Source organism: Raphanus sativus, chromosome 3, assembly GCF_000801105.2.
Source record: "Raphanus sativus cultivar WK10039 chromosome 3, ASM80110v3, whole genome shotgun sequence".
NCBI classification, from domain to species: domain Eukaryota; kingdom Viridiplantae; phylum Streptophyta; class Magnoliopsida; order Brassicales; family Brassicaceae; genus Raphanus; species Raphanus sativus.
The window spans coordinates 5,511,784-5,525,938 of NC_079513.1; the positions used below are offsets into that span (position 1 = coordinate 5,511,784).

The 14,155-nt window shown below is 41.0% G+C and overlaps 1 protein-coding gene across 1 annotated transcript; it reads right to left on the reverse strand.

Moving 5' to 3' along the window:
- Positions 1-2,582: 2,582 nt before the first annotated feature.
- Positions 2,583-3,071, reverse strand: LOC108845022 (uncharacterized). The gene has a single exon (XM_018618294.1). It carries the CDS (start codon positions 3,069-3,071, stop codon positions 2,583-2,585), a length of 489 nt encoding a protein of 162 aa, XP_018473796.1.
- Between the last annotated feature and the right edge of the window lie 11,084 nt (positions 3,072-14,155).

A 14,155-nucleotide genomic window follows, 5' to 3' on the forward strand; every position in this document is an offset into this window, starting at 1 on the left:
TTGTAACACAGCCGGAAGGGTTCGTTGTTGCCGGAGAAGAACATAGAGCTTGGAATATAAAGCTGAATCAGATTCTCCGAGGTTTAAAGTTTCATAGGTGTTCGAAAGAACCGTCTCTATATAGAAAAGAAGAAAACAGAGAGCTCCTTATTGTCTGCGTTTATGTGGATGATTTATTGGTCACCGGATCATCTCTTAATGCTATAAAGGAATTTAAGAAGGAGATGGCTACGAAATTTGAGATGAGCGATCTCGGGAGGTTAACATACTACTTAGGCATAGAAGTCCTACAGCTTGATCACGGGATTATACTAAAACAGGACAGATATGCTCAAAAGATACTTGAGGAAACCTTAATGAGTTCCTGCAATTTAACTCATGTGCCGATGGAAATAAATGCCAAGTTCTCTAAAGCATGTGATGAAGAGAAGATAGATGAGAAAAAATACCGTCGCACTATTGGATGCCTTCGTTACTTGTTGCACACTCGGCCTGACCTATCTTTTGCGGTTGGTGTTCTTAGTCGCTATATGCAGGATCCAAGGTCGTCACATGGGGCTGCTTTAAAGCAAGTTCTTAGGTATCTGCGTGGTACCTGTTCTCTTGGATTATGCTATTCTCGTGGGAAAGGAACGAAGTTGATAGGTTATAGCGATGCCTCACATAATGTTGATGAGGACGATGGTAAAAGCACCACAGGACATATTTTTTATCTCGGTGACAGTCCAATTACTTGGTGTTCGACTAAACAGGAGATTGTGGCTCTCTCGTCTTGTGAAGCCGAGTTCATGGCCGCAACGGAAGCAGCAAAGCAGGAAGTGTGGTTGCAGGAACTATTAAGTGAAGCCGTGGGAGAAGAGAGCAAGCGTGTGCTTATCAAAGTTGACAATAAATCTGCAATAGCCCTCACAAGAAACCCGGTGTTCCATGGAAGAAGCAAGCACATTCATCGGAGGTTTCATTTTATAAGAGAATGTGTCGAAAATGAGATGATCGAAGTCGAGCATGTCGCAGGTGTTGAGCAAAGAGCGGATATTCTTACCAAGTCACTTGGGAAGTTAAAGTTCAAAGAGATGAGGAAGCTTATAGGAGTTGAAGATGTGAGTGATGAGAAGATCAAGCTTAAGGGGGAGAATGTTGATAAGCTTGAATAACTTAATGATCAAGTTATCGATTTATAAAATCCTTTTGGATTAGGAAGTTATTTGCTTTCCTTTGTGTGTTTAGTTTAGGACTTTATTTACCTATATAATGATATGTCGATGGACTGACATATGGTGTGGTTTTGTGTGTGAAAGCTTTCTTTGTGGTTGTGGTCATAAGCTTTGATATTGAATAAGAGAAGGACTTCTTATTATCATCATCTTCTTGCAAAACAATATATGGTAGCTCCGAATCTTCTAGATTCTAACTTGAAACTGAAAGCGTGATCCAAATCTCAGGACTTGATCTTCGTGGATACTTCGAACAATCACAAATCAAAGCTTGATACGTCATCGGAATCAAGAACTGAGCTTATCTACCAAAGAGGAAAACAAAATCCTTTCGACCAACCGGAATACAATTAGACACAAAAGGAGAAGAACTAGGACATAACTATATTTATGCTCAATCATATCAGAAGAAAATAAGATTGATATGCGATTCTGATATGATTGATCTTTACATATCAAAAAGATCGCCATCGCGAAAGAGTAAATTTGCCAAGCGAAGCTACGTTTAATCACCTATGCAAAGAAACTTGTTCGATCCGTAGATCGAAAATATTTTACAATCAAAAACAAAAGATAGTTTTCATCTCATACTTATGAATGATCGGAAGTGTGATAAGAAGGACGAGACGAAGAGAGAATTCTCTCTCTTTAGAAGAGAAGAGAGAAAACTTTTTAATTTTATCTCTCTACCATTTAGAAAATATTTAAATTTAGCTTCAATATATTTATTTTCATAGCTAATATATTATTATACAATAAAACATTAAAACTAATTTATTTATTAAAAAAATATTTATTAATCTGCGGTTCATCCAGGGTTGATCTGATGACACTGTGGTCCGAAACATTATTCGATTCGGTGTCTGGTCAGGTTTAAAAACATTGCGGCAACCATAAAAATAAAAAAATGAGAAAAACGTTTACAGGTTTCAAAGATTGTGGGCAAATACTTTCTTTGGTTCTGCATTATAAAAATTAAATAAAAACGTTTCCTGGTTTCTAGGAGTATGTTGCATCTTTCAATTTCCGCACGTAATGTGTGATCTATTTTTGTATTATTTTTTGTGGGCACAAATTTTATAGAGAAATAATTATTTTTTGAAACTGACTTCAAAAAGAGTACTTATAGAGAAATAATTACTTTAGGAAAGTATTTTTTTTGACATCAAACACACAAACTCATCTAGACTCTGTATACCAAACTGGAAGCTCTGCATCCATGTGGACGATGAAAAAGTTTTGCTGTCTAGCCCCGCGTGCAAGACTATCTGCTCTTGTGTTCTCCGTCCTCGGTACATGAATGATCTCCGAGCTTGTGAAACTTTCTCTCAATATCTTGATATCTTCTAAATAACTTGCGAATGCCGGCTATTCCCTTGGTTCTGAAACCATCTTCACCAACTGAGAACAATCCGTAGCAAAAGTAACTTGATATTGACGTAGATTCCTCATACACTCCATTGCCCAAATTAAAGCCTCTACCTCTGAGTGTAAAGGTGATAAACTTGCCCATATATTCCTTGCTCCCATTAATCCTTGAAATCCTTGTAGTGTACTGAACCAACCCTGTCCTGAAAAGTTTTCCTTGTCTTTCCAAGAACCATCCGTGAAACACCATCGTCCTGGGATTGTTGGTAACCTTCTGCCTTCCACCTGCTGTGATATTCTTTGGGTGCTTATCTCTTGCGCCTCAGCCCATAATCTCGATTCAACTTCTGCCTTTTTAAGTGTGTCCATTGGTTCCACATCTAAATTACTAAATACCTTACTATTCCTAGCTTTCCAAATGTACCATAATATCCATGCAAACTGGTGATCATCCATAGTCGGTGTAACCCGCCAGAACAAGTGATCCATGTTTGTAAAGAGAGAAGTGGCAGGAAAAATTTGTGGATTTGATGGTATCTTTGAAAGCGCCCAAACTTGACGGGCTGGGGGGCAATAAAAGAAAACATGATTTATTGATTCCTCTGGATCTCCACATCTGTCACAATAAATATCTCCCTTCAATCCCCTGGCCTTCAAATTTTTCTTTACCGCAATGCACCCTGACAAAAGCTGCCATAGAAAATGTTTTATCTTTGGGGGACACTTCACTTTCCAACAAAAGGCTTTTAAAACATCCACCATAGGTCCAAAAGTCTCTAGGGGTTTATCTTTATCCGGGTATACCTTTTCCGCCTGATATCCTGATTTAACCGTGTATTTTCCATTTTTTGTAAAATGCCATCCGTCTTTATCCTCTATATGAGTTCTACCCAATGGTATGCTTTCAATAATTATTGCATCTTGTGGATCAATGAGAGCCCGAATTGCCGAAGAGTTCCATGTACGCGTGTCCGGATTAATAAGAGCTTCCACTCTTAGATCCGGGAAAGAAATGTTTTGTTTTTTATTTGCTGGTCTCGGGCGAGTGGTTGGGAGCCAAGGATCATTCCATACTGATATGGAAGATCCCGTTCCCACCCTTTTAATTAGTCCTTTGCTAACCAGAGATCTAGCTGAGATTATACTCCTCCAGCCATAAGATGGAGAGTACGAGCGGATCGGTTCCAGGGGCGAAGCATTCCGGAAATATCGTCCTTTAAAAACTCGGGCAAACAAAGATTCCGGCTTTTCTATCAGCCTCCATAACTGTTTCCCCAGCATAGCAGTGTTAAAATCCATAATATCCTTAAACCCCAAACCTCCTTCATCTTTTTCTAGGAAAGTATTTTTTCCCACCATTTTTATCACTTTAGAACGTATTTGTGTTTCTGTACCAGCAAAAGTAATTTGAAAACCCAAAGATGCCCTCATTTTGTTTTGGAAAAGGATAATTCGTTAAGGGCCTGTCCGATGCGATTGCGGACGTTTGCGGATGCAGATAGTTGTCATTTTAAGAAATTTGTACAGCTGGTACCGGAAAAATATATGCATTTACAGGATACTTATAACTGGTTTACCATCAAATATTGCATTAGTTAAATGATAATTGAATAATATTTACATTTTATATAATTATAAAATATTAAAGTTATATTATTATAATAAAATTATATTTAAAAATTATATTATTCGCTTTTAAATTATATATTAGCATTTATATTATTTAAATTTTAACTGAATATTTTTATTTTTATACTTATATAGTTTAAAAAATATTTTTTTTCTCGCAACCATCCACAACCGCAAACGCTAACTAGAACCATCTTTTGAATTTAAAAGGTTTAGAGCAGTTTGAAGTGTTCTGGTGTTTTGTAGTGTTTTATGTGATTGTTACAAAACGCCAACAACCGCTACCGAGTGCAAATATAACCAAAATTAGATTTTACCTACATTTTAGCAGGGTAAGAATATTTTTAACAATATTTAATTTACAAAATCAATAAGTTTTAACATTTATTGATAAGTAGTGTTTTAATATCTAAAATTTAAGGTCACATAATATCATAAATTTTAGTGTATTTAAAAACTATATAATTATATTATTTATATTAAACATGAAAGTTATATAAGATACTATTTAATTTTTTTAATTTTTTTCTTATGAACCTTAGTAAAATTTCTGTAGTTCTTCTGATTAATATTATTTGATAAATTTTATAACTTATTTGACGTCAGTTTAGTGACTCTAACATTTTATTTGTTTAAAACTTATTTGATGTCAACTTAAACCAAACATAATCTCGCGTATATAATTATTTTTTATATATGTTTAAGATAAAAATAATCTTAGAATAAGAATCTAATATGAAAGTTTTACTAAGTTTAAATGAATTAAATTTTTGTTTATATAAGTATAAATAAAATAATTCATTAATTTGATTAATTTTATATTAAACAAATTAAATGTTAGAGTCAGAAATTTTTTATAACACCACTTATCATAATTTTGTAAAACATATTGATTTTGTAAATAAGAGCTTTTTAAAACTCTTACGGTTTTAAAACGAGAGTCAAAATCTGATTTTAGTTAAATTATCGTCAGATACGTTATATTTTAGTTGATAAAATGGGAGATTTAAATTGTCTCTCGCATTCACATAACTTTTTGGATGAATGAAATTAAACTTGTGATGTTAACTACATAGCATTATTAAGTTGAGAAATGTTGTCATGCATAACATATGCTTCGTATAATTAGGTATACATTAGTTTATTTAAATTATTTGCCATGAGATGACCAATATTGTATGTAGTCAAAAATCATTTTTACTATAAGAAATGATTGTCAAATATACAATAACAAGACAAGAAAGTGCCATAGACATTAATATAAGCCATCAATGGTGAAATTTGACCAAGCCAAATAAAGAAACAACATTAATGATCTGGCTTGGTGAGCTATGCCACCAAAATGTTATTAGGACATCTCTAACCCCACTCCATAATTTACTCCAAATTATGAAATGGAGTTGAAAATGGAGTGGAAAATAGAGTGATGACCAAAAAATAAAAGCATTACTCCATAAATAGAGTAATGTTTTTATTTTTTGGTCATCACTCCATTTTCCACTCCATTTTCAACTACATTTCTCAATTTGGAGTAAATTATAAAGTGGGGTTGGAGATGCTCTTAAGAAGTTGTCAAACTCTTTTTTTCTCCCAAAAATTAAAAAGCCACTCTTAAAATTAGAGCAACAACAAAATGCTAGAGAAAGTGTGTACATGAAGAGAAGTTTGAGATTTCGTCTTCCCAGCTTAATTTTTCTGCCTTGAGAACTCTTATAGCTATTCAGAACTTAGGTGACTTGGAGCACCTCTTCTTTGGTATAAATGAGGTTCTCTTTGCGTATCATTTGGCTTTTCTTAATGGCGGTGAGTATTAGGGTATTTTTAGGTGAGATCTTTGTAGGTACTATAAAACAGTAAGTAAACAACAGAGAAGCAAAAATCGAGATTGAAAAAGATTTTTGTTGAGGAAAAATAATCCAGCAAGGAATTCCTCCACTCCCCGAGCAGGACACTGGCCTTCATATTCCTGCCTAGAAAAATCCCGACTCCAATCCCTGCTCCATTTTTGTCTTCGGGTAAAAAATGAAGTTTTCTACTACAGGATATTCTTCCATTTTTCTTAATATGAAAGAGTTTAACCTAATCACGACCATGATCAGGCTATAAAAGAGGAGCCCAAACCCTGGAATAAAAGATCGACATTCAGAGACTAAGAGACTAGAGCTAGGCGGCTAGAACTAGGATTTATACACCAAACATTGTAGTTCCTGTCCGTACGATTAATAAAATCTCTCTTTCAGTCTCTATCTTCTATTTGTTTACTGTTTTACTTAGTACCTAAAAGATCCTACTTAAAAATAACCTAACAGTTTTGCGCTTGAAGGAAAGAGATAATGTAAGCTACGTGATGGTGGAAACAAACGAACAAGACAAATGACTTCCGGCTACTCCGAGAGAGATTGAGCTGCAGACTCAACTCGATGCTTTGCTAATTTAAGTCACCAAGCTACATTAAGCTCAAGATGCATCTGCAAAAAATCATGAGATTCGCTCAGAAGTTCAAGCCTTGAAAAACAAACTAGGCGAACACTTCAAGTTGCTGGAGAAAAGTACCGAGAAACTCTCGCATCTCGAGGCTGAGAATCTCGTCCTCCGAGAAGAGAACCAATCCCTCCACATAACGAGCAACAAGCAACGACGGTTCCAAACTCAGGTTTGACCTATGCATTCTCTAGAAACGCTGATTGCTGAAGGCGAATATACCCTACAGCATCCACCACTGAATGGAGGTACTGTTGGGCCCAAATATGACCCTCTAGGTAGTAATAAACAACAAGAAATGATAACGGGCCGCGATAGGCCCATCATGGATTAAATCCTCAGAAGCAGCTAAGACAGAGCCGAAGGCTGTGAGCTGAAGATGTTCATTAGAGAGGTCGAGGAAAAGAGGCAGCTCGTGGACAAATAAATAGGCGCATGACCCGGTCAAAGAGGTAGCTCGTGGACAAATAAATAGGTGCATGACCCGGTCAAAGGGGAGCTGTTACAAATCCCTCAAATCACGGAGTAGATCTCGGGAACCAGTTGGTAGCGACCAAAGGGGGCCTGAGGCTATTTAAAGAAGACATCAAACAATGATCAGAGGATCCGCATTCTTACTATTCATAAGCAATAGCTCTCAAATTCATTACTTTCCTTGTAAACGTTATAAACATCTCTTGTAAAAATTTTTTACAAAAATATCAATAAATCATTAATTCATTCTACAAAGTTCTTACGGGATTCAGCCCACGTTATCTTTCCCTTACCTTTCCTCAAACCTTAACCTGATCTAAAATCCAGGAGGTGAGTTTAATCCCTCACAATTGGCGCCGTCTGTGGGGAAGAAACAATCGAATCCCTTACTCCAATTTAAGGATGAATCCAGTCGATCAGACAACAAATCCATCTAACCACTAAATAGTGTCACGATGAACAGTATCCCGATGAACAGTACCCGGATGAACAGTACTGGAAGAACAGTATCTCGATGAACAGTATCTCGATGAACAGTATCTCGATGAACATTATCCCGATGAACAGTGCTGGAGCAGCCAACACGAGAACCTCCAGTGGGATCGATCCAGGGCTCCCAGCCCTTGTTACCCCTCAGCATCAACCTGCTCCTAACCAGACGGAGGCTCAGCTCTCTGAGATCCGTCGCATGATGATGCAGTTGGTAGACAAAGCTCAGGAAAGCGAGCGTACCATGCAACAGCTAGCCGCTCGGCAGCAACGATTCGAAGAGATCACTAGATCTCTAATCGCAACAACCTAACCACCGCAATGTAGGGGCTCGGGAGTTACCTTCCAAGATCGAATAACCGACCCCTCGTTTCCTCGAGGACGTCTAGATTTTTCCCTTGATAACACTGGTTCGGGAGAACAGGCACCTGCTTTCCAAACGCCTCATACTGGTCAGAGCACTCGCTTACCTCCTCCACCACCTATTCTTAGGTCAGGAGAAGGAGTATCCAATCCGTCCGGGGGCAGAACGTCAGCTTCGGTGTTTCAGGCCAGAAACCTAAACACAAATCCGAATGAACATCAAAGGACGGATGCTGATCCTACAACTCGCCCCACTAACCTAACTCGTCAAAATAACCCAAGGGCCAGTGAGCAAATCAGCGCACCTGGCACTTGGGAAAATGATCGAACACGATTCCATCAGGGGCCTGTTCGACAGGTACCTAATGATGACCCGACTGTCCTTCCTCTAGAGGGACCTGAGGCTATTCGCAGATATATGGAACGAACTCACGCAGCTCTCCAAAAATTGGGAGCTCAAGTCCACAAGGCAACGAGCTCAGCTACCGAAATCGAGAGCTTGGTCGAAGAGACCTGTGGAACTCCATTCACTGACAGAATTGCCAACTCTTACATAAGAGACACCCGAAAAATTAGGATCCCCGAATACGACGGGACCTCAGGCCCAAAGGCTTACCTGAGAGCCTTCCGGTTAGCTATCGTGAAAGCTCACTTTACGAAAGAAGAATGCGAAGCAGGTTACTGCAGGACATTCGCCGAAAATCTAGTCGAAACAGCCCTCGAATGGTTCTCTAGTCTTGAACCAAATTTGATAGATAGCTTCGACCAGTTAAGCAACGCTTTCATGAAGCAATACTCGACTCATATCCTGAAGCAAGCATCCGAGGCTGACTTCTGGAAAATCAGACAGGGAGTGGGAGACTCACTACGAGCCTAATCGAAAAATTCAGAGCAGTGAGAACTAAGCTCTCAAACCCCAACGACCAGGTCGCCATCGAGGCTCTCAGAAGAGGTCTCTGGTATAAATCAGAACTTTGGTCGGAGCTAACGCTCAATCCTTCCCCAACTATCGATGATGCTCTTCATAAAGCGTCTAGATACGTCACCTTGGAAGAGGAAACAGCTGCACTGGATAAACTCCACAAGAAACCCCAGAATCACCCGAAAGGTGAAGCCTCAGAAGCAAAAGGACCTCATAAAAAGGGGAACTCTCGAAACAATCAGACCCAGTGAGAACATTCCTATGCAATTAAGGAAGATAAGGAAGAAAACATGTCGCCGCAGCAAACAAAACCCCCTGGTCAAAAGGATATGATGAGAACAAACACTGCTCTTATCACGATCGGAAAGGACACTCAACTGAGGAATGTTGGGACCTCCAACGACAACTGGCAGCTAAATTCACAGCCGAAGAAATAAAGGGCGTGGACCTAAAAAAACCACAACCCTACCAGAAAAAAGGTCCCAGAGACACCTCACCAAAACGAGAAAGGTCTCCTGAAAAAGAGACCGATTCACCACCCCCAGCTCCTAAGAAAAGGGTCGACATGATCGAGGTCCCAGAGACACCTCACCGAAACGAGAAAGCCTACAAATTGAGGCCCTCCTGAGCAAACCGTTACCTCAGTCGAGCCCCGGTTCGAGGGTAGACTACATCCTCGGAGGATCCGATATGTGTCGAGACTCTGTTAATTCTATTAAAACTCATGTACGGAAGGCTGTGTCTAACACTCAAACTAAGCCTTCTAACCCCGAGTCTAACACTAAGATTTCCTTTTGGGAAAGTGAGACGTCAAACCTTGACAGTCCTCACGACGATGCCTTGATCGTCACCCTGAACATCGCAGGGTACGAAGTACCCAAGCTCATGGTAGACACCGGGAGCTCCGTCGATCTCATTTTCTAGAGCGCCGTGAAGGGGATGGAAATAGACGAGTACGAAATCGTCGACCAGAAGGCTAGTCTCATAGGCTTTTCCGGAGAAACAGCTACCTCATTGGGAACTATCAAACTCCCAATTATAGCTGGCGGAATCATGAAAATGACGAACTTCGTAGTCATCGACAGACCCTCCCCGTTCCATGCGATCCTAGGAAGACCTTGGATCCATAAGATGAAAGTAGTATCTTCAACTTACCACCAATGTGTGAAGTTCCCGACACCTGAAGGGATAGCTACCGTGCACGGTAACCAAAAGATCTCTAGGATCTGTTACCTGGGAGGATTCGAAATTCTTAAAGAATTGCCCCAATAGCAATTACAGATCCAGGAGGGTCGTGAGATGCAACAGAATATTCGAGATTCCCCTAAAATCCTCACCGAGCAAGTTAGTATCGACGACTCAAATCCTGAAAAACAAGTGAGTATCGGATCTGAGCTACCTCTCGAGACTAAGAAGGAGCTAATCGACTTTCTAAAAAAACAACGTCGGAACCTTTGCATAGACCACTAGTGACATGAAGGGTATAAACGCCGACGTCACTACTCACAAGCTTAATGTAGACCCCACTTTCAAACCGATCAAACAAAAGCGTCGCAAGCTAGGCCTAGAAAAGGCACAAGCTGTTAACGACGAGGTCGACCGACTTACGAAAGCTGGGTCCATTCGAGAGGTACATTATCCCGACTGGCTAGCTAATCCAGTAGTAGTAAAAAAGAAGAACGGGAAATGGAGAATCTGCGTAGATTTCACCGACATAAATAATCTTTTCCCAAAGACAGCTTCCCGTTACCTCACATCGATCGTTTGGCCGAGGCCACTGCTGGCCACCAGCTCATGTCCTTCATGGATGCCTTTTCAGAGTACAATCAAATCATGATGGATCCCGACGATCAAGAGAAAACCGCATTCATAACTGAACGAGGGACCTATTGCTATAAGGTCATGCCATTCGGTTTAAAGAACGCAGGAGCTACCTATCAAAGGCTAGTGAATAAAATGTTCGCTGGCAAGCTCGGGAAAACCATGGAGGTCTATATTGACGATATGCTAGTCAAATCCTCAGTTGGAGAAAATCACATTTCCCACCTAAGGGAACGCTTCGATATCCTCAACAAATACGATATGAAGCTCAACCCTGCCAAGTGCACCCTCGTGGTACCTTCAGGCGAGTTTCTCGGCTACCTCGTAACCGACAGAGGCATCGAAGCCAACCCGAAACAGATAGCTACCTTTCTGGAAATGCCGTCACCTAAGACAACCAGAGAGGTATAGAGATTGACTAGACGAATCGCAGCATTAAATCGATTCATATCCAGGTCCACCGATAAGTGCCTCCCATTCTACAAACTTCTAAAAAATAATAAGAAGTTCTTATGGGACGAGAAGTGCGAGGAAGCCTTCAAGCAATTGAAAGCTTACCTTTCCGAACCTCCCATCTTGGCCAAACCAGTAATGGGAGAACCACTGTATCTGTACCTCGCTGTGTCAACCGCTGCAGTTAGTGGTGTGCTGGTACGAGAAGAGCAAAACGAGCAAAGACCTGTGTATTATACAAGCAAGAATCTGATAGACGCCGAAACTAGATACCCTACTATGGAAAAACTAGCTCTAACTGTCGTAACAGCTGCCAGAAAATTGCGACCTTATTTCCAATCGCACTCAATCGTCGTAATGACTTCACAACCATTGCAAACAATTTTGCACAGCCCTAGCCTATCAGGACGATTAGCTAAATGGGCAATAGAACTCAGTGAATACGATATCGAGAATAGACCTCGAGCAGCAACAAAAGCTCAGGTCCTTGCCGATTTCATAATCGAGCTAGCTTCCGAACAACTAGACTTGGAAACGGAAGCTCTGAAGTGGAGTCTGTACGTTGACGGAGCCTCGTCAAGACAAGGTTCCGGCATCGGTCTAAGGCTGACCTCCTCAGCTGGAGAAACCATCGAACAATCCTACAGGCTCGGATTCAGCGCTTCTAATAACGAGGCTGAATACGAAGCATTAATTGCAGGATTAAACTCGCCCTAAGCCTCGGAATTCGAGAGCTGAACGCTTATAGTGATTCACAGCTAGTAGCTAGCCAGTTCCACGGCGAGTATGAAACAAGGGACGAAAGAATGGGGGGCATACCTCGAAGTTGTCTGGAACCTCACTAAGCAGTCAACAAATTTGAACTAACAAGGATCCCACGAGGAGAGAACTCCTCAGCAGACGCGTTGGCTGCTCTAGCGTCAACATCAGACCCCCTCGTAAAACGGATCATACCCGTAGAGGGAATCAAAAAAACTAAGTATCGACATAGCTACCAAAGCTGAGATCGATAGCAAGCCGAAAGAGCAAACGGAAGGTAGCTACCCCCAGACGGTAGCGACCCAAGTTCTCACAACGTACTAGTTCCCGAAAACCAGAATTCGTAGCTTTAAAAAGCATACCTCCGGGGCAAGATCCAGACCGCGGATTCACCTGTCTGCGCAGCTAGGACTAGGAGTCGCTCTGCTTTTGAAAGCGCATCCGAAGAAAGGACCCAGACTCCGGAGAACAACACCAGACCTGGAGATATTCCTCAGAATTCAGACTCCTTTGAGCCTAATCCGACCAATATCTCCGGGGGCAATATGACATCAGGTCAAGACACTCAGGGACCTGAACAAGAACCACCCTCATCTCTTCATGACAAAATCATTGGGAGAGAAGATTGGAGAATACCAATCATGCAGTACATCTTGGAGGGTAAGATCCCCCAATAAGTGGGAGGCCCGAAAACTCAAAGCATTAAGCGCAAGATACTGTATAATCGAGCCAGCCCTCCATAAAGGAAGCATTTCCGGACCTTACCTAAAATGCATCCATAGCCTCAATGCTATCAATCTTATGAAAGAAATGCACGACGGCTCCTGTGAAAACCACTCGGGGGCAAAGCTCTAGCTATCCGAATCAAAAGACAGGGCTATTTCTGGCCCACCATTATCACTGACTGCGAGGTTTACTCTTTCATGTGATAAATGCCAAAGGCATGCACCGATTATACATCAGCCTGCGGAAAAACTATCCTCAATATCCGCTCCGTACCCGTTCATGAGGTGGTCCATGGACATCGTAGGATCACTCATAACGTCAGGAAGGGGAAGGCAGAAGCTACGCTCCTCTGGTCTTGACAGACTACTTCACGAAGTTGATAGAGGCTGAAGCTTTCCAACAGATAACTAGATTCAAAGTCGAAGGATTTGTGTGGAAAGACATTTTCTGCTGCCACGGCGTCCCGTATGAGATCGTAACCGACAACGGAGACAGTTCATTTCTCGCGACTTCAAAGCATTTTGCGACAAAGTGGAATATCCGCCTTACCTTCTCAACACCTCGACGACCTCAAGATAACGGTCAGGCGAGGCTGCTAATAAGTAATAATTAGCAAACCTCAAGAAACGCCTCGGAACCAATAAGAAAACCTGGTCTGAAAAGATACTTGAAGTACTTTGGGCATGACGAACCACCCGAGAAAGGCTACAGAGGAAACCCTTTCTCTTTAGCCTACGGAATAGAAGCTGTCGTTCCGCGGAAACCTCCACTGGGAGCCTCCGTCAAGAGCTCTGTACACTCTGATCCCGAAGCTAACGACCAGCTCTTATCATACAGCCTCGATTTAATCGAGGAACGACGAGACCGAACTTTGCTCCAGATTCAAAACTATCAGCAGACAATGTCTCGACATTATAATTCCAAAGTCAGGCCTCGACAATTTGTGTAGGTGACCTGGTACTTAGGAAGGTTTTCGAAGGAACCAAGAACCAGATGCTGGGAAGTTAGGAACCAATTGGGAAGGTCCTGAAGGTACGAACCGGAGTACCTGAAATCAGATCGTGGAATGCCACAAATCTGAAAGAGATACTATCATTAGGTACTTAAATCTCTCGAACTACGATAGGCTTGGTCCCTTGACTGGGTACGTAGGCAACTCCGTTATGAGTGCAGCCTCAATCTCATTTTACACTCTCTCCAAAGGGGGCATATGTTTGGTTAAAGAACATATAGCCCAAACAGTGATTGTATGATTATTATGAACACCATGTATCTACTATCAATAAAACAATTATCTTCGATACCTCGACTTTCGAACAAATTCAGGTCTCCATGAACCTGAACCTAAGGTCTAAAACCCTTCCAGAAAATTCAGGCTCCATGAACCTGACCTAAGGTCTTACAAAACCTTTCAGCAAAATTCAGGTCTCCATGAACCTGGACCTAAGGTCTTAAA